This window comes from Lycium ferocissimum, chromosome 1, assembly GCF_029784015.1.
Source record: "Lycium ferocissimum isolate CSIRO_LF1 chromosome 1, AGI_CSIRO_Lferr_CH_V1, whole genome shotgun sequence".
Lineage (NCBI taxonomy): Eukaryota > Viridiplantae > Streptophyta > Magnoliopsida > Solanales > Solanaceae > Lycium > Lycium ferocissimum.
The window spans coordinates 24,100,214-24,116,800 of NC_081342.1; the positions used below are offsets into that span (position 1 = coordinate 24,100,214).

The window sequence follows — 16,587 nt, forward strand, 5'->3', positions numbered from 1 at the left end:
CATCTTCACTTATTATCATTGATATATATTTTTCCAACCTTAGCGTTAATAGCAAAGCAACAAAAGCATGCTTACACTATCTATAAAAATAGCAAGAGAAAGAAGTACAAATTGTTTAAAAAAGAAAAAACAACAATTGGGATTAAAAACTTTAGTACATGGAAAAACCTGTTTTCGATTCGAGAAAGTTCGTACCCATTAGAGATCAAAACAGAAAGAAGAAGAAGAAGAGAATAACACAAATAGAAATTATAATAATAAGCCAAAAATAATAGTATCATAAAATCACCAAACCACAAAATAGGGGAATATTGCATCCATATGAACTCATTACTCAGCTACTTCCAATCTGCAAAAAAAAGCCATGTACTAAAAATAACAATATTATGTTCTAGAAATAAAAAAGTAATAGAAACAAAGTCCGAAAGAAGGTCCATAGCTTTAGAATTAAGCACAATGTATTGCAATGTTGTTTGTGAAATATTTCCTTGAAGATGAAAGAATACGTTGCGTCACTGAACCATTCCATCCATATAGATTAGAGAGAATACGCCTTAGATCCAAAAAAACTCATAGAGTAAATTTTTGGACAATGAAAAAGTTTGATGCCATAAAATGATATTTTTATAATTAAGGAATAGCAATTATTGTGGAAGATGAAGAGTCAAACAATCTTATTTGATGATATGGGAATTATTTTAGATATGACTAATTACTTTCTACTGTTACAATTTTAGGGTAGAGACCGAAGAGGATAAGATCTTCCCAGCGTTCTTTTTCCTAAACGTCTTCCTATAATTAAGTAATGTATTTAGTACTACTTCTAAATTTTTAGAAATGAGTTAAACAGATTGATCGTGGGCTGATTCATCCATTGGTCTGGACTGAATGCTACATTTATTGCTTTGAGGCTTTTATTAATCCATAGGTTAGTAGTAGAAATCAACCAAAAATTGTAATAAAAATGAAAAAAATGTCAAAAAAAAATAAGAAAAAAAATAAACGTATAAAACTCATATCACCTTATCTATATATATTTCTAACTATTATATATAAGAGAGAACAAAAGGACTTTTGTAGTCCTCACAAAACTTTCCCAAAAAATATTAAACTTTTCAATTAATTACTTTTAGGTCCTAACCTTATTTTTTAAAGTCAAATTTATTTTTTGTTCTTATGGTCTAAGATCTCTGTCGAACATTCGCCTTATTTACCCGTTTTCTATCGTATTCGACTGGAGTTGCCTAATCCGCATTCGTGTAGCAGTGTCCCTATCGGGGGAATCCTTACCAAGAATTTTTTTCATACCCGGCTCGACCCCAAAACCCCGGTTAAGAGACAAACAACCCCATCCGCCGCACTTTATTTTCTTGTTGCTTTCTTTTTATGTTAAAATTAAATAAAAAAAACTAGCTATTCTTGCTTCTTGTTGCTCTTTGTTTCATTATTATAGATTTTTACATGTAAACATTTCTTTTACTTTATATTTATACTTTAATGGGCTCATATGTGTTTTACCAAGATTAGTACAAAAATGATTTTCAGATAGTTTTAAAAATTATTAAATGATGCCATATAATGTTAAAATAAAGACAATATTATCAGTTAAGATCGGGTTATCTTTAAAATCTCTTGTTTGGTTAACTAAAATTAATCTTTTAAACACAAAATGAGTTTTAAAGGAGTTAGAGTGTCCCACCGATTTGATCGGATTCGCGTAGCACTTTGGTCCAAACCGTATTGTTAAAAATTCATTAAATATGTACAAATTATTAACTTAGAACTAAATAACTTAAAAAATTAGGATTCGAAACTCATTTTTTTCTGATATCATCGCGTTGATTAGAAAAAGCATCAAAATGAAAGTTAAGATATTAAAGAAATGAAAGTTTCTTTTATAGTTATAATACCTTATTTTTTTAATTATTACCAACATAAATTATATTTTCTTAATTAAAATATTACTTTTTAAGGAGTCCCCTTAATCCTCTGAAATTAGTATTATATATAGATTCGAATCCTGGACTTGTATTCAATTTCCTTGTTCAAATTACCCTGCGGCCTGCGAACTCGAAAAGTGTCAAATGGACTAGCAGTGTTCCATTTCATGGCGATCACTCCTTTTTCTTCAGTGACACCCAAGTCCACCATTTTCACATTTAGAGCTCCTCATTTCCAACACATTTGTAGTTATCTCTCAACTCTTTCTCAGCTTTTCTCCCAACAAACCACTAATCCCACCAACACCAACAAACCCAAAAATGCCAAACCCCTCAATAATCCCAAACCCAAAACACCTTCTTCTTCCAAATCCAAAAAAGCTGCAAACATTGCACATATCATCAACACAAACCCATGGTCATCAAATCTTGAATCATCCCTTTCCACCCTCACTCAACCTTCCCTCACACACACCACTATCCTTCACACACTTCGCTTCATTAAAACACCTTCAAAAGCCCTTCACTTCTTTAACTGGACACAAAAAACAGGTTTTACACACACCCAACAATCGTATTTTCTCATGTTGCAAATTCTTGGCAATGGCCGTAACTTAAATTCAGCAAGAAACTTCATTTTATCTATACCAAGAAGGTCTAATGCTACTGTACTACTTCAAGATAAGTACTTTAACATCTTGATTCGAAGTTATGGTAAAGCTGGGCTTTTTCAAGAATCATTAAAGGTGTTTAAAATGATGAAATCGCTTGGAATTTCACCCTCTGTGGTTACATTCAATAGTTTGTTTTTAATTTTGCTTAAAAGGGGTCGAACCGGTATGGTTTACGAGTTGTTTGATGAAATGCTCAAGACATTTGGTGCTAAGCCTGATTTGTATACTTTTAACATTTTGATTAGAGGGTTTTGTATGAACTCTATGGTTGATCAAGGGTTTAGGTTTTTTAAGGAAATGGAAAGGCATGGATGTGATCCGGATGTTATTACGTACAATACTATTATCGACGGTTTGTGTAGGGCTGGGAAAGTAAAGATTGCACATAATGTGTTAAAGGGTATGGTTAAGAGAGGTCATCAGTTGAGTCCAAATGTTGTAAGTTACACCACTTTGGTTAGAGGATATTGTGAGAAGCAAGAGGTCGGACGGGCTCTTGATGTTTTTGAGGAAATGATAGATTGTGGTTTAAAACCGACAAGTATTACTTATAATACTCTTGTACAAGGTCTTTGTGAGGCTAAAAAATTTGACACAATAAGAGAGATCTTGGAAGGGACTCTAGGAGGTGGAGGTCTTATTCCAGATACATGTACTTTTAATACATTGATTACCTATCACTGCAATGTGGGAAATCTGGATGAAGCGATGAAGGTTTTTGAGAATATGTCGAACTTAAAGGTCAAACCTGATTCAGCAGCATATAGTGTCGTAATACGTTGCTTTTGTCAAAAGGGATACTTTGATAGGGCAGAGAAATTATTTGATGAACTAATGAAGAAGGAGGTATTGCGCTGTGATGATGGTTGTACACCTCTCGTTGCAGCATACAACCCCATGTTTGAGTATTTGTGCAAGATTGGCAAGACAAACAAGGCTGAGAAAGTGTTCAGGCAGCTAATGAGAAGAGGAACTCAGGATCCTTTTGCTTATGAAATCCTGATCACAGGGCATTGTAGAGAAGGCACATTTAATGAAGCACATGAACTATTAGTTTTAATGTTGAGGAGAGATTATATTCCTAATATTGAAATTTATGAGTCCCTAATTGAAGGTTTGTTGCAAAAGAATGACCCTAAAGTTGCTTACGATACTCTAGAGAAGATGTTGAAAAGCTCCCATCTTCCGAGATCTTCAACTTTCCATCAAATCCTTACAGAACTTATCAAGAAGAATTGTGCAATTGAATGTGCTTCCTTGGTGACACTAATGTTAGATAACAAAGTTAGACAAAACATCAGCCTTTCAACTGATACTGTGAGGATACTCTTCCAAATGGGATTAAGGGAGAAAGCTTTTGAGATTCTCAGGCGCCTTTATGAAAATGAATACATGGTAAATATGGAAGGCTTGGTTGTTTTCCTTTGCCAGTGTAGAAAGTTATTGGAGGCACGTGAACTATTGCTATTTAGCTTAAGTAAGGATCATATTCTGAATGTAGATACATGCAGCACTCTCTTATCTTCTCTCTGCAAAGCGCGTAGAGCTTCAGAAGCATTTGAGATTTACTATGAGTTGCTCGAGAAAGGAGTCCAACAACCATTAAAATGCCTAGAAGAGTTAGGACTTGTTCTTGAAACTGAAGGAAGAACTAAGGAAGCTGAATTTGTTAAGAAGAGAATCTTAGGCCAATCGCAGTCCGATAGATTGGTTCAAACTTGTGCATCTGAAGGATATATATGTAATGTGTAGCATACAAGAGTTCTATTGTTTCTCCAATCATTATCTTAACCACATTTTATTCTGAAAAATAATGGTTGCAAATAATAGTTGGCTTACATGGGTGATGCTAGCTGGGATGGATGCCTCTGGAATGTGTCTAAGAGTGCTATCAGGTTAAAGACTAGAAAATTAGCAGTCCTCAAGGTCTCTGGTTCACCATTTGGCCTTTCAGGCGGTTATTAAGAGAAATATGGTTCAAGTGCATGCGGAGGGGATAGGTTCTATGCTTAATTGCAACAACGTTGGACATCTTAAACAGTCAAAACCTCCATATTTCTCAGATGAACAATTTGGCACTGACTTGACAACTTTAATAATGTTTCATTCTCCAATTTTCAGTCGTTACTGAGTCATCTGATCTTCTTCCTACCAAGCAATAGCAATGATATACAATTTTTTAAAGCTTTTGCTAGATGCCCTGGCTTCTGCAGAAGTTAAACCAAGGGCCTGATAGAATTGTACCTTGAAGTTTATACATTTAGATTTTTGGCTTCTGTAAAAAATCTTTCAAATAAAAAGAGTCAATTTTTATTTGAGTGACATTCTCCATAATATGCTTCTCAGTTCTCATGGGGGGTGTCTGTTTTTTATGGAATTGAACTAGATGTACTATAGCTTTCTTTACCATAGGATTAGAAATATATGATCTATCATGCATGCTGGGAATTGACACAGAGGAATGGTAGAATACGTGACCGGCATTATTCACCTGCAAAGCTCTATTTCTTACAACATTTTCATTTACAAAGTTTAATCAGCTGATTATCTCACTGCTGATGCCTTTAGAGACAAGAGATTATCCAAATCTGTGATATTTGCACTGCAGCCATCCTGAGGGGGGCCAAATATCTCCCAGAACCTAAGAGTCTCATCTGCTCCAGCCGATACCACAGTCAAACCATCAGGGCTCTGCATGAAAAGAAGGATAGTTACCATCTCAATTTTGATAAAACTATTACTCCTACTTTCTTTGATGTCTAAGTCTCACCTGGGAGAGATGCAAAATTCTTGATGAAGAAGCATGACGCATTGGCTCTCCTATTCTAGCCATTGAAGGATAACTCCATAAACACAACTGACAAGGAGATTCACCCGTTCCAAATCCATGGCCACTTAATATCTCTTTGTGATGCCTGTTCCATTGAAGTCCACAAATCTGCCAATTTCATTCACAAAAATACCACGTATATGATCAAAATATTTATGATGGAAATTTGTGACAAATCTATAAATTGAAATATCATTGCTCAAATAGTCAAATTAGTGGAAATTGGGAACTCTAGCATCCATGCAGACTTTGCTATAAGATAGCAAAAGTGATGTTAAAACTTGCCTGAGCTCCAGTTTCAGTGGTGCTGATGCATGTCCCTTTTTGTGTGTTCCAAATCTTAAGACATCCATCATCTATTCCCCCTCCAGAGGCTAATACATCACTGTTATATGGACACCAAGCTAGGGCCTTTACTGCAGCATGATGTTCACTGAACCGGTGCATATAATGTCTTGAGCTCATCTTGGAAATATCCCAAATGTACACCAGATTGTCATTTCCACCACTAGCAAGTGCATTCCCCGTGCTAGACCACTTCACACCACAAACTTCCCCTCCATGTACTCTCGTTAGACAGACCAAACTATTTCTTGCTCTCACTGCCAATGAGACTTGCAAGTAAGTAGGCTGCTGTTATAAGGTAGATCAATTAACTATAATATGAGTATAAAAGACTTAGTACTACCATCATGATTAATAATAGCTCTGTCTTTACTCCCTGAGGTTAAAATATGACCATTCCATGCAACACAACCCACTCTGCTCTGATGGCCTTGCAGGTCTCTCACCTGTTTATGTGAGTAAAAGGAGTCTAATTACTTGGACAAACACAACAAAAAGAGCACTTTTTCTACTATAATGTTACCAACATTAAACTAGTCTTACAAGCTTGGAAGTCTGAGCATCCCAGAGCTGGAGTTTGGAGGAATTACAACCAACTGCTATTGTTTTTCCATCATCAGACCATGCAACACTAGTAGGATAATCGTGTTCACGCTTTACTTCCATCAATATCTGTGCTTTTTGCACTTGAGCATTCCAGATGTACAAAATTGATCCGAGAACAATAGCAAGTATGTTGGATTTTCCCCAATCCATAATATTTGAGTAATAGTCATCTGACAAAAGAGGAGCATCTAGAGCTCGAGTTGCTTTCTGCATATAATAATATCCCAACAAGTGACACATCAAAATAAGCATCATTTCCTAAAATTAGAGATTCTTTGTCACAATCAATGGTCTCATGATAATCTTCATGTAAATTCAAACCAATGGAAATTTTACCAAGGGAAACTTTCGATATCGCCTATTGTCATTGTTTTGCAGGGGAATTTCTTCATCACTACGCCGCATTTCATCAATTAAACGTGTGGATTGTCTACTCGATTTGGGACTCCCTCTAAAAACCAGCATTCTGAATGGTCTTCCTTCCACATCCAACTTTAAATTTTCTTCCATCTTCTTTCTATATTCATTCTATCAAAAGGAACTCCAATGACAAAACAAAAGTATCATGCTACAAAACAAGCAAAACTAAAATGGGGTTCCAGAAACAGAATTTCTTTCACAATCAGAAACCAATCAAGAAATGATAAGGGTTGAGGAAGAAACTAACATTGAACTTGGGTTTTCCGAGTTTCTTGGTTCTGTTGGTGAGTAATGTGTGCGCTTGATCAAGATCCATCAGGCTTCTATTCGGTATAAATCTATCTCCCTTCATCACAAACACTCAAAATCATATATATATCGATCCATCAAAATACAAAACTAGAAATTAACAAATGCAAAAAAAAAAAAAAAAAAAAACACTTAAAGAAAAGGGTAATGTGCATTACAGGAAAATCATAGTCCACTGGACTGCTTAGAAGGCGAGTTGGAGAGTACCAATCTGGTTGAAATCTTCTTAGTGAATTTTCATCCATTATCGAACATGTCTTGAAAATCCCATTAGCGTTTTTCCAATCTTATTTGTTAATTTCAGAGTTTATAATGCTGTTAAACAAAGAAGACAAAAGAGGAGTAAAGCTTATTGAGAATAGTAGTTATATTAGTTAACGCGCCAAATCAGTTTGTTCAATGCTTTAGGGAGACGTCGGTTTGTTTCCCCAACGGTAAATTAGTATTTCTTTTCTTTTCAAGATAAAAAGAGGAAATTTAAAGAAAAAAACGACAAAAGAGTAAACAAGCCTTTTGTTATTTCCTTTTTATTTTCCTATTTTTGTTTTTTCACCAACAAGACCTTAGAAGTTTTTTTTTTATTATAAAAACCCATAATAAAGTAGGGGACTAATTGGGCGGTAAAAACTAAGAGACCAGTGAAATTGGGATTTGTGATATTACAATTCGAATTGTCACATTTTTTATCACGGAAAATATCCTTGTGATTTAAGAAACATTAGTCTTCTGTCTAAATAATAATTACAAAAAAGACACGATCTTATTCATAATTATAAATCTATAAAAGATACAAAGATAATTTTCCCTGACTTATGAATTTATCCACCAACGAAAAAAGAAGAAGTAAAGTTTGGGAAACAAAGAACGATATGACACGTCGCTCGTTTCTTTTGTCACGAATATGAATCTTCCTTGTTTTCCTATTTAAGTCGCTTTCCGAGGTGGAATCTTCTAGTTCTTCCTATTTGACCCGAAACCGATCGATCTAGCCATAAGCAGGTTGAAGAGAGCTCTAATAGGCCTTGGAGGACCGAACCCACGTATGTGGCACAATACAGGGATGACTTGTGGCTAGGGGTGAAAGGCCAACCAAGATCGGATATAGTTGGTTTTCCACGAAATCTATTTCAGTAGAGCGTATGATGTCGATGGCCCGAGGTAGAGCATATAATTTTGCTTTTCCTAGCTTTTCTATTGCCATTTATGTAGTTGCCCTCATGTAATTATGGAAAAGTCAATGTTTGAAACTCAAGAGGTGCATGCTAAAGGCGAAGGGCTGGCCAGAATTGCTGGATACCTAAGAAGAATGAATAACTATCCTTAATTTGGCCAATGTGAGTTGCGGTGTTGCGGGAGGAAGTAGATATCGAAAGGATATAGAGATAGATCTTGTTAAGTAGAGAGTGAGGAAGTAGATGGGGCTAAAGTTATATGCATATTTTCCCTGATAATAGAAAATCAGTTACCAAAAAAAGAAAAAATAAAAAAAATTCATCCTGCGCTATGTTACATAACATGCTGAATAGTTTCCATTTTCCTTAGAAATTTTCCATTTGTACTGTCATGTTTAGTGGCCTGTGCGAAGGACATATGGCCTGTGCGAAGGACATATTCATACATTTAATATTTCATTACAGCATTGATCATTGCTATATCTCGAGTCAAATATCTGACTAGGTTAAAATTTATTAAATAAGTAATGACAAAATTTTAGTCAGAATCTCAAAATACAGCGCTAGTATTGCAAGTCAAGTCAACTTAAAATTCACATATGTTCACATATAACGTTAAACTTGTTTTCATTCGCTCAAAATGATTGTAAAGCTTAAACCATTAATCACTATTTGAGTTTAATACAATCATTATCTTACATTATTACGTTTAAAAACTATATAGTGAGAAAACAATCTTCCTTAAAACGATTTTTTTCTTTTACAATTAACGAGTATCTTAGTAAAAATCAACTTTTTGAGGGAGCTATTCCCCACTGTTAGATTCATTCCGAGATTATAATGATTCATCATTGTTTGAACGAACAATTTCCTTTTATATAACATTTATTTTTTGAGTAAATTAATTACTTTTGCTATCAAAATTAATCAACTTACAATTACCTCCCAATATAAATTTGTATAGAAATTGACTTGATGTGCGTTATTGACTAAAAATAAATAATCTGTTAGTGTTAAAATCACTGTTTACCCTAACTGCATTCCTCTTGGAATTTTTTCGATGGACGGCTTAAGCTTCGTCTCAGGAACCAAACAAAGACGGTCAAGACCGCAAGATGGTACAAATTGCACAAGGCTCCAATTAAAAGAACAAAAAGATTCGTCTACATTCAGCTCATGCAATATGCTTAAAAAGAAAAATACAAGTGCAAACTGCAGATGTGCAAAGAACAATAATGACATAACTCAGTTACTGATCAAGCATCCAACCACAGTAATCCAAGGCGCAACGCCAAGTTCAGCAGAACAAAGTTGAAATCCTACCGCCGCATAGCTGGTTTCTCTGGCTACTAACAACTATTAAATACTTTACCCAAAAAAAATATAAACTTATATGCTGATGGCAAGGAAATCCAACATTCTCCAAAGAACCAAAGGGGAATTAAGTTAAATAACAAACGAGGGCCAACCCGATTATTGCTTGTGCTAAACTGATAGGCTGATGGCAAGGAAATCCAAAATTCTCCAAAGAACCAAAGGGGAATTAAGTTAAATAACAAACGAGGGCCATCCCGATTATTGCTTATGCCCATGAAGGTCTGCTCTCCCTTGCAATATCAGTCTTGATCCACTTCTGAATCCTTTTCACAACAAAGAAATACTGCCAAAAGCATGACAAAGGGGGGTTGGTTAGCCATACAATAAATCCAATACTTATTAAAGCACAAAGTGTACTTCAGATTGAGAGCTCACTTGGAATGCTAATATAAAAGGAATTAGCACTTTGCCCCTATTGTTGGGATTTGGACCTTCAATCAGTTTTTGGTCAACCAAAATACCCTTGCTTCCACTTAAAACAGCATCTGTAATAGTTTGGACTAAATTGGGTATCCATGCAGTTCCACTTGGAAGAATCTGTGAACAATACAGACCATTTTAAAAAGGTGGTACATGCAAAAACGATGATATATAATAGAAACGAATTGAAGAATAACTCACACCTTTTCGTCACTTTCATTCTTGTTACATCTGCCACTATTCTCCACCAAGACAACAGGAATTGAAGCAGCCTAACAGCAAAGACAGCAATATAGTTAAGCAAAAATGATCAAATATAACAGTAGTGCAAAACATATCACAGGAGCAAACGATCTTGTTATCGCTGGTCCAGGACTCTACGTAACTTGCAAGCAAGATGGCAGGTTTGCTAGCAAAATTGCTCTACAATACCACTTCCATTCTCTTGCTTCACAAAGAAGAAGAAAGAAAACAGAGGGGAAACTGATTCTTTGCCCGCTGGTTTAGTTTTCAATATGTTACCTTTAACTATCAAAAGGAAGCCCCCCCAAAAAAAGGGAAAGACAGCCTTTAACTTTTGTCGTAGTCCCTCCCCAAGTTTCTTTTTTTTTTTTTTTTTTTTTTTTTTTGAAACAGGTAACATGTCCCTCCCCAAGTTTCTTAACCGAGGTCAAGTCTTGTTCGAGAACCAACATATATGTGTATCAGACCCCCCCCCCCCCTTTTCTTTTTACAAGTATCAGAGACCGATGAAAGTATAGATTTCAATTAGGGTTCTTTTATACATTCCGTGTCTGCAGATGACAGATTGTCTAACAAAGACAACTGCTGGGGAAAAAATTAACTTTTGCTAGGAAAGGCTCTTCATTAGCTGATGTTTGACAAAGTACCAGCCATGATCTGCCTCCCCGCGTATGTCATACACATAAATTAAAACATGTGCTAAGTATGTTTAGAGCCAAAGAAAAGGAAGCAGTCACAAATACCGCCTGACAACTGTACGGAAAGGCCAAGATCATGAACTAGCCCAGAAGATGCCATGTTGTAGAATGTAAAATAAACACATTAAGGGAATTTCCGGGAGAAGATTATGAACTAGACCAGAAGATGCCATGTTCTAATCACCGCTCAAAGAGAATTCGGGGAAAGGAGATGATTAATTGATCCCTGTTTGGCAATCACCAGAAGCCGGAAGACACTCGACATGGAAAGGAAGCAAGTGCAAAAACGATGTGACTTCTTCCTAATAATGGTGACAAAAACAATCCATCTTTGAGTGAAGGACTTCAAGAGAGGCACTGCCATGTATGTCCCATACAGTGTCAAACTCAAGCATCTTTTAATCAGACACAGAAGCTCCAACAGCTGAAAACATGATTCCGGAGAGTACAACAAAAAAAGGATCTATATTCAAATTGCGCATGCGAATTTTTATTCCAGGGAAAGTGAATTGTACAAGATTGTGATTCTCCTAGAAATATAACTTGAGCAAGAAGAGAGTACAATATTGTGACCAACCTGAATCTCTTGTTTCCTAATTCGAGCCCCCATTCGGACAATTTTCAAAAGCGCATCTGATCTTCGGGACGTGAACTCTTCATAAGTCAATCCATCAGGGGGGGAAAGCTGAGCATGAGTGAGAACCACAATTCCTCGGCGCCATATTTCCTTGCCAAAACTTTCGGTAATAGCCTTCACAATCTGCTTATCCAAGTTATCCACTCTATATGCATCCAGACGATCCACATAAAGCAAAACATCGATTGTCTTGTTCAAGAGGAACCTGTTTGAAGTCAATTACCAAAAGAAGATCACTATATGAAAATAAAGGAAAGAAAAAAGACCAAACAAATTGAAAAAAGGAAAGAACATTAAGGGTTTGTTTGGTTTGTTGGATAAAGGATCACAATCCTGGGATAAAACGTGGGATTACTTTATCCGCCTTTGGTTGAATTTTTTATTCTGGGATTTGTGCAACTGCGGTATTAATTTTACACCACATCCAATGCGGGATAACAATCCTGGGATTACTGATCACGGGATAAACACCAAAATGACCAAAATATCCTTTTCCAAGACTCTTCTCCCGAAGTCCTTTAAATAATCTAAGGTTAAAATCAAAATAAAAGTTTATCCCAACTTATCTAGTGTAAAACCAAGCACGTTATTTATATTATACCCCCTATATCCAATTTTAGTCCAATGAAACAAACATCTACCCATAAAAGTATATCCACTAAATAATCCCGTCATTATAGTCCCGATATAACTTGTTCGCAATACACGACCCCTAACAGGATTAAGCACAAGAATATATTGTCAGCTTGCTAACCCTTACTTCTTTATGAGATCAAGAGCTTGGTCATTGACATATCCTCCTTCAACAAGCCCTGGGGTGTCAATTATGTTTAGTGTAAACCCGGCTCGTGAACGCGAAACCATCACCGGTCTGGGAGTTTCTGACTGAAATATCAACAACTTTATTTCAGTATCCATAACAAGAAGAAAGGCCATAAAACCGTTCACTTCTTCAATTCAATGCTGCAGCAATACATACCTGAAATGCACTAACAGCAACTGCCCTTTCCCCGATAATTGAGTTCACCGTTGACGATTTTCCAACACCTCCTTTCCCCATTACTAGGATCGTCAAAGTACTGACATTCTACGACAAGTTAAATAAAGAGAGTTGCATTATATCAGATGGTAGCTTATAGCAAGTGAAAATCAACTATTTTGCACTAATGCAACACAAAACAAATGAATATTTTTTGTTAAGGAGCATAAAAATTAAATGAATATTAACAGCAAAGTACTAAGCACTGTCTACTCTGGGGAAATAACAAATACTAACACCTCCACTCTTTACAGTTCAACTGAACTACTAACAGGTACTACTTTCGTCACTATTTTATGCACTACCACAACTTCCAAAAATACAAATTCCCTTACTTCCAATTGTAAAATTTCAATGCAACAATTCTTATCAAACTAAACTTAATCTTTTTTTATAACCGTGGTGTCCTGGATTTGAACCAGAGACCTCATAGTTCTCAACCCACTTCATTGACCACTATCCCACACCCTTGGGTGCACTAAACTTTTTAACAAATACAATATTTTCTCTACCGTTAATACAATAACATACTAGACCAGCCTGTTATAATAATTCCATAAGCACTTCGCGAAGAAACGGCACACAGATAAGCTAGCCCTATGTTCGGATGTCACTTGAAAGATCCTGCAATATTGTTTTATGATGACCCAGACAAGGGAGTACACTATATCGTTCCAAAAGATTATTTTGCACTGTGACTCTGTGAGCTTGGTTAACTGGGGCAATGAGGAGCTACACAAGCTGCTACAGACCGTCTATCCTATGGACAAAGGGGAGTGGAATATTGACCACAGGGTGAGAGAAACTTATAAACGAAGACTAGTGATTGGTCAGCAAAAGAAATCAATTATCAGCTAAGTTACTCGGACTCGGGTGCGGGTGTCCGACACGGGTATGGATCCCAAGGTCGGATCCTTCATTATCAAAACTTTGGGATTCGGGGATACGGATCTAGGTATGGGTACCGGTGCGGGGATCCGGCAAAAATAAATTAAAAATCTAAAAATATAGCTATAAGAACATGCATAATTATGAGATATGATGTCAAAAGGTTAATATGCTAATAATTAATTTAGATATTATCCCTCTTTTCAATGAGAAAGAAAACATTTATAAATAGCACAATTAGGTTAATTAATAAAATTTGGTTACTTAGAGCATATACTAATTTGTAATATATATGAAGTTTATTTAAATGAAAAATGTGTGCCTTCAAAGCATATACAGTTATATTTAATTTACAATTAAAAAATTGTTTATTATGTATATTAAAACTCTAATTATTATTGGTGCAATTAAAATTAATCGCTAATTATTATTGGTACAATTAAAACTCTAATTTTTATAAACTTAAAACTCTTGAAGAGATAGTATATGTAATGTTTATCTCATAAGCCGACGTGGCAGCATATTAGCAAAGGGTTAATTAACAAATTGGTCAATTCCTAATTAGGTCTCTGCGTCTTCTTCTTCTTCTTCGCTCTTTTGCGTCTTCTTCGTTCTTTATCTGAAACTTCTTCCCCAAATCTTTACTTCGGGAAATCAAATCTCAATTTTTCCACAAAATTTGGTCAACACACCCGTTCTCGTTTGACCGGATCCGACACAGATCCCGTACCCTTACCCGTGTCAGAGTCGTGTCGACACAGGTACGGCACCCAAACTGCCGAGTCCGAGTAACTTAGATTATCAGTTTGAATGTAGAACATGAAAACTCTAGACTGTAGAAGTCATGTTAACAGGACTCGGGGTGTGTTCAGTATGGAGGAAACATTTTCTGGAAAATGTTTTCCATTTCTCATGTTTGGCTGGTCAAAATTTTTAGAAAATAATTTCTCCAGGAAAATAAGCTCCTTAAAAATGAGGAGAATGACTTCCTAAATGGAAGTAGGGAGAACAAGTTCCACAAGAGCATTCCACATTGATTGTCTCCTCCCAACCCTCGAACACACCCATCTTCACCCCTACCCCTCACCCCCACCCCCATAGCATTTGTCGGGATTATACAAAAATACTATTAGGACAATATTTTTTGCTTACATACTGAAGACAAGAAAATAAGTAAGAAACCCACTTATTTCCCAGTAGAACATTTTCCTTCATACCGAACACACCCTCGGTCGGTGTCTATTCTGACACCATTATATAAAATGAAACAAGAGAGTAACAAAAAATAATTTGAATTAACACGCATGTAAGGAGAATTGTTAGAAAAGAGATGCACACCTCCTGTTTCAGTTTCCCTAGTAATTCAAGCAACTTTGTTTGAGTGGCAGCAGGAAACTGCTGTATTCCGGCCCATTCTCTAATTATTTGAGATGCCATTGATAGCTAAAAGGGAAAACAACTCCACATTAGAACTAAAATCGCAAGAAAATTAGAAAATCCACTGTAAGTAGACAATTGGAGGAAAAAAAACATAGAAAACGATAGAAGTATACTACAAACCCACGGTACTGATGTACTTCCTCCGTCCCAAAATAAGTGTCCCTTTGGCAAAAAAAAAAAAAAAAAAAAAAAAAAAAAAAAGTCCCAAAATAAGTGTTGCTTTAGGAATTCAAGACAAAAAATAGTAGTATCAATTGTTTCCATCTATACTTGTATTAAAGAACTGTACTTTTTTGTAGTGCTCAATTCACAAGAAACATCCAAAAAATAGGGGTAACAACACTCTGTTTGGATCGTTGTTATGTATTGTTTCACAATGTATCGTATTGTATTGTCTTTTATCGTGTTGTATTGTATCGTACTGTATTGGTCTGACAAATACAACCTTTGGATAGATTGTATCGTTTCCGGTCGTCACATAATGTCACACATCAGCAATTTTGAAGGATAAACCTACCAGTAGAGCTACTATAAAAAGGTAGGATAAGTGATAAAATAGAATTACTAGATAGTAATAAGTAAAGACAAAATGAGACTTTTAGCCGTTACATAACAATCGATTTACTAATACGATACAATAAAATTAGAGTAACACTAAAAACAACTATTGTATTTAAACTAACAACACAATGCGATACATTAAGTATACAACTGAAGAAAAAAGAACATACGAAACCATAAAAGTATACTAGAAAACCTCAGTAATAATCTGTCTGAACCAGTTTAGTCAACTGTAGTGATGAAGTATCTGAAAAAATTAGGGTTTTACTGCAGTAAATAACCCAATCCCAAAACTATAATAGGAAATTATGACTAGTACATCCAACATAAACCATACATATTGGTAATAATTTTCGTGGGTACCTTGTCAACTCAGTAAAGCATAAAAGTTGTGATGAAGAAGAAAAAGAAAGGAATAAAGCATACAATATTTGTATTGAGTGTATATAAAGGAGTTTCGGGCAAAAAAAAAAAAAAAAAAGCTCACCAATTAAATAGAGAAATGCAGTTAATAGGAAGAATTATCCTTGCAAAATCTGCCACTTGAGGAAGAGAGAAGGGTTTAAGAAAGACCTTATCGTCTTTGTATTTTGGTCCGCCCCCTCTCTCTCTCTCTCTCCTGCCCTTTTGGTTGTTGGGGCAACTATGCTTTTATACCAACTTCAATCTACACTTTTGTTATGTTATTATAAAAAGCTTTTTTTTTTTTCTCAGTCTCAAAATAAGTATCACATACATTAACTATAAGGGAAAAGCGTCAAAAATACCCCTCTACTTTAAAAAAATAGCTAAAAATATTCTCCGAATTTATTTTGGGTTAAAAATACCCCTCTCATCCTTAAAGTTTTTAAATATACCCCTGTCTTGACGGAAATTATCCCCCAAAATAACCCGAAATCATTATTTAAACCCATTCCATCATTTAAACCCGACCCAACTAAATAATAACCCATAAGATCCCTTATTCCCCAATTCCCTCAAACTTCAA

At 35.5% G+C, this 16,587-nt stretch overlaps 3 protein-coding genes across 5 annotated transcripts; 1 reads left to right on the plus strand and 2 right to left on the minus strand.

Annotated features, from left to right (window-relative positions):
- The first annotated feature begins 2,013 nt into the window (after nucleotides 1-2,013).
- LOC132052826 (pentatricopeptide repeat-containing protein At1g02060, chloroplastic) lies at nucleotides 2,014-4,929 on the plus strand. The gene has a single exon (XM_059444520.1). It carries the CDS (start codon nucleotides 2,108-2,110, stop codon nucleotides 4,364-4,366), a length of 2,259 nt encoding a protein of 752 aa, XP_059300503.1. The 5' UTR covers nucleotides 2,014-2,107; the 3' UTR covers nucleotides 4,367-4,929.
- A 46-nt stretch (nucleotides 4,930-4,975) lies between these two features.
- LOC132052834 (cell division cycle 20.2, cofactor of APC complex-like) lies at nucleotides 4,976-7,625 on the minus strand. Its single transcript, XM_059444531.1, has 8 exons — nucleotides 7,283-7,625; nucleotides 7,063-7,161; nucleotides 6,732-6,923; nucleotides 6,333-6,602; nucleotides 6,133-6,235; nucleotides 5,730-6,046; nucleotides 5,385-5,552; nucleotides 4,976-5,305 (listed from the first exon to the last, which is right to left on the minus strand). The coding sequence occupies exons 1-8, from the start codon at nucleotides 7,367-7,369 to the stop codon at nucleotides 5,159-5,161; spliced, it is 1,383 nt and encodes a 460-aa protein (XP_059300514.1). The 5' UTR covers nucleotides 7,370-7,625; the 3' UTR covers nucleotides 4,976-5,158.
- A 1,890-nt stretch (nucleotides 7,626-9,515) lies between these two features.
- LOC132052842 (translocase of chloroplast 34, chloroplastic-like) lies at nucleotides 9,516-16,260 on the minus strand. 3 transcript variants are annotated; one of them, XM_059444551.1, is made up of 8 exons: nucleotides 16,173-16,260; nucleotides 14,937-15,041; nucleotides 12,651-12,758; nucleotides 12,432-12,556; nucleotides 11,612-11,876; nucleotides 10,297-10,365; nucleotides 10,049-10,210; nucleotides 9,516-9,956 (listed from the first exon to the last, which is right to left on the minus strand). In XM_059444551.1, the coding sequence occupies exons 2-8, from the start codon at nucleotides 15,033-15,035 to the stop codon at nucleotides 9,879-9,881; spliced, it is 906 nt and encodes a 301-aa protein (XP_059300534.1). In that variant the 5' UTR covers nucleotides 15,036-15,041; nucleotides 16,173-16,260; the 3' UTR covers nucleotides 9,516-9,878. The 3 variants fall into 3 exon arrangements, with proteins under 3 accessions (XP_059300534.1, XP_059300528.1, XP_059300541.1); XM_059444545.1 differs by having other exon boundaries at nucleotides 16,087-16,248; XM_059444558.1 differs by lacking the exon at nucleotides 16,173-16,260 and adding an exon at nucleotides 15,963-16,074.
- Between the last annotated feature and the right edge of the window lie 327 nt (nucleotides 16,261-16,587).

What these genes read in the sequence shown, in the direction of transcription:
- LOC132052826 (XM_059444520.1), top strand. Translation starts at nt 2,108, where the DNA reads ATGGCGATCACTCCTTTTTCTTCAGTGACACCCAAGTCCACCATTTTC.
- LOC132052834 (XM_059444531.1), bottom strand. Translation starts at nt 7,369, where the DNA reads ATGGATGAAAATTCACTAAGAAGATTTCAACCAGATTGGTACTCTCCA. An exon ending in ATGCTCAGACTTCCAAGCTT is followed by an intron (nt 6,236 to 6,332) that starts GTAAGACTAGTT and finishes TCACATAAACAG; the next exon opens with GTGAGAGACCTGCAAGGCCA. An exon ending in AGCTATTATTAATCATGATG is followed by an intron (nt 6,047 to 6,132) that starts GTAGTACTAAGT and finishes TCTCATTGGCAG; the next exon opens with TGAGAGCAAGAAATAGTTTG.
- LOC132052842 (XM_059444551.1), bottom strand. Translation starts at nt 15,035, where the DNA reads ATGGCATCTCAAATAATTAGAGAATGGGCCGGAATACAGCAGTTTCCT. An exon ending in TAGGGAAACTGAAACAGGAG is followed by an intron (nt 12,759 to 14,936) that starts GTGTGCATCTCT and finishes AACTTGTCGTAG; the next exon opens with AATGTCAGTACTTTGACGAT. An exon ending in TTAGGAAACAAGAGATTCAG is followed by an intron (nt 10,366 to 11,611) that starts GTTGGTCACAAT and finishes CTTTGCTGTTAG; the next exon opens with GCTGCTTCAATTCCTGTTGT.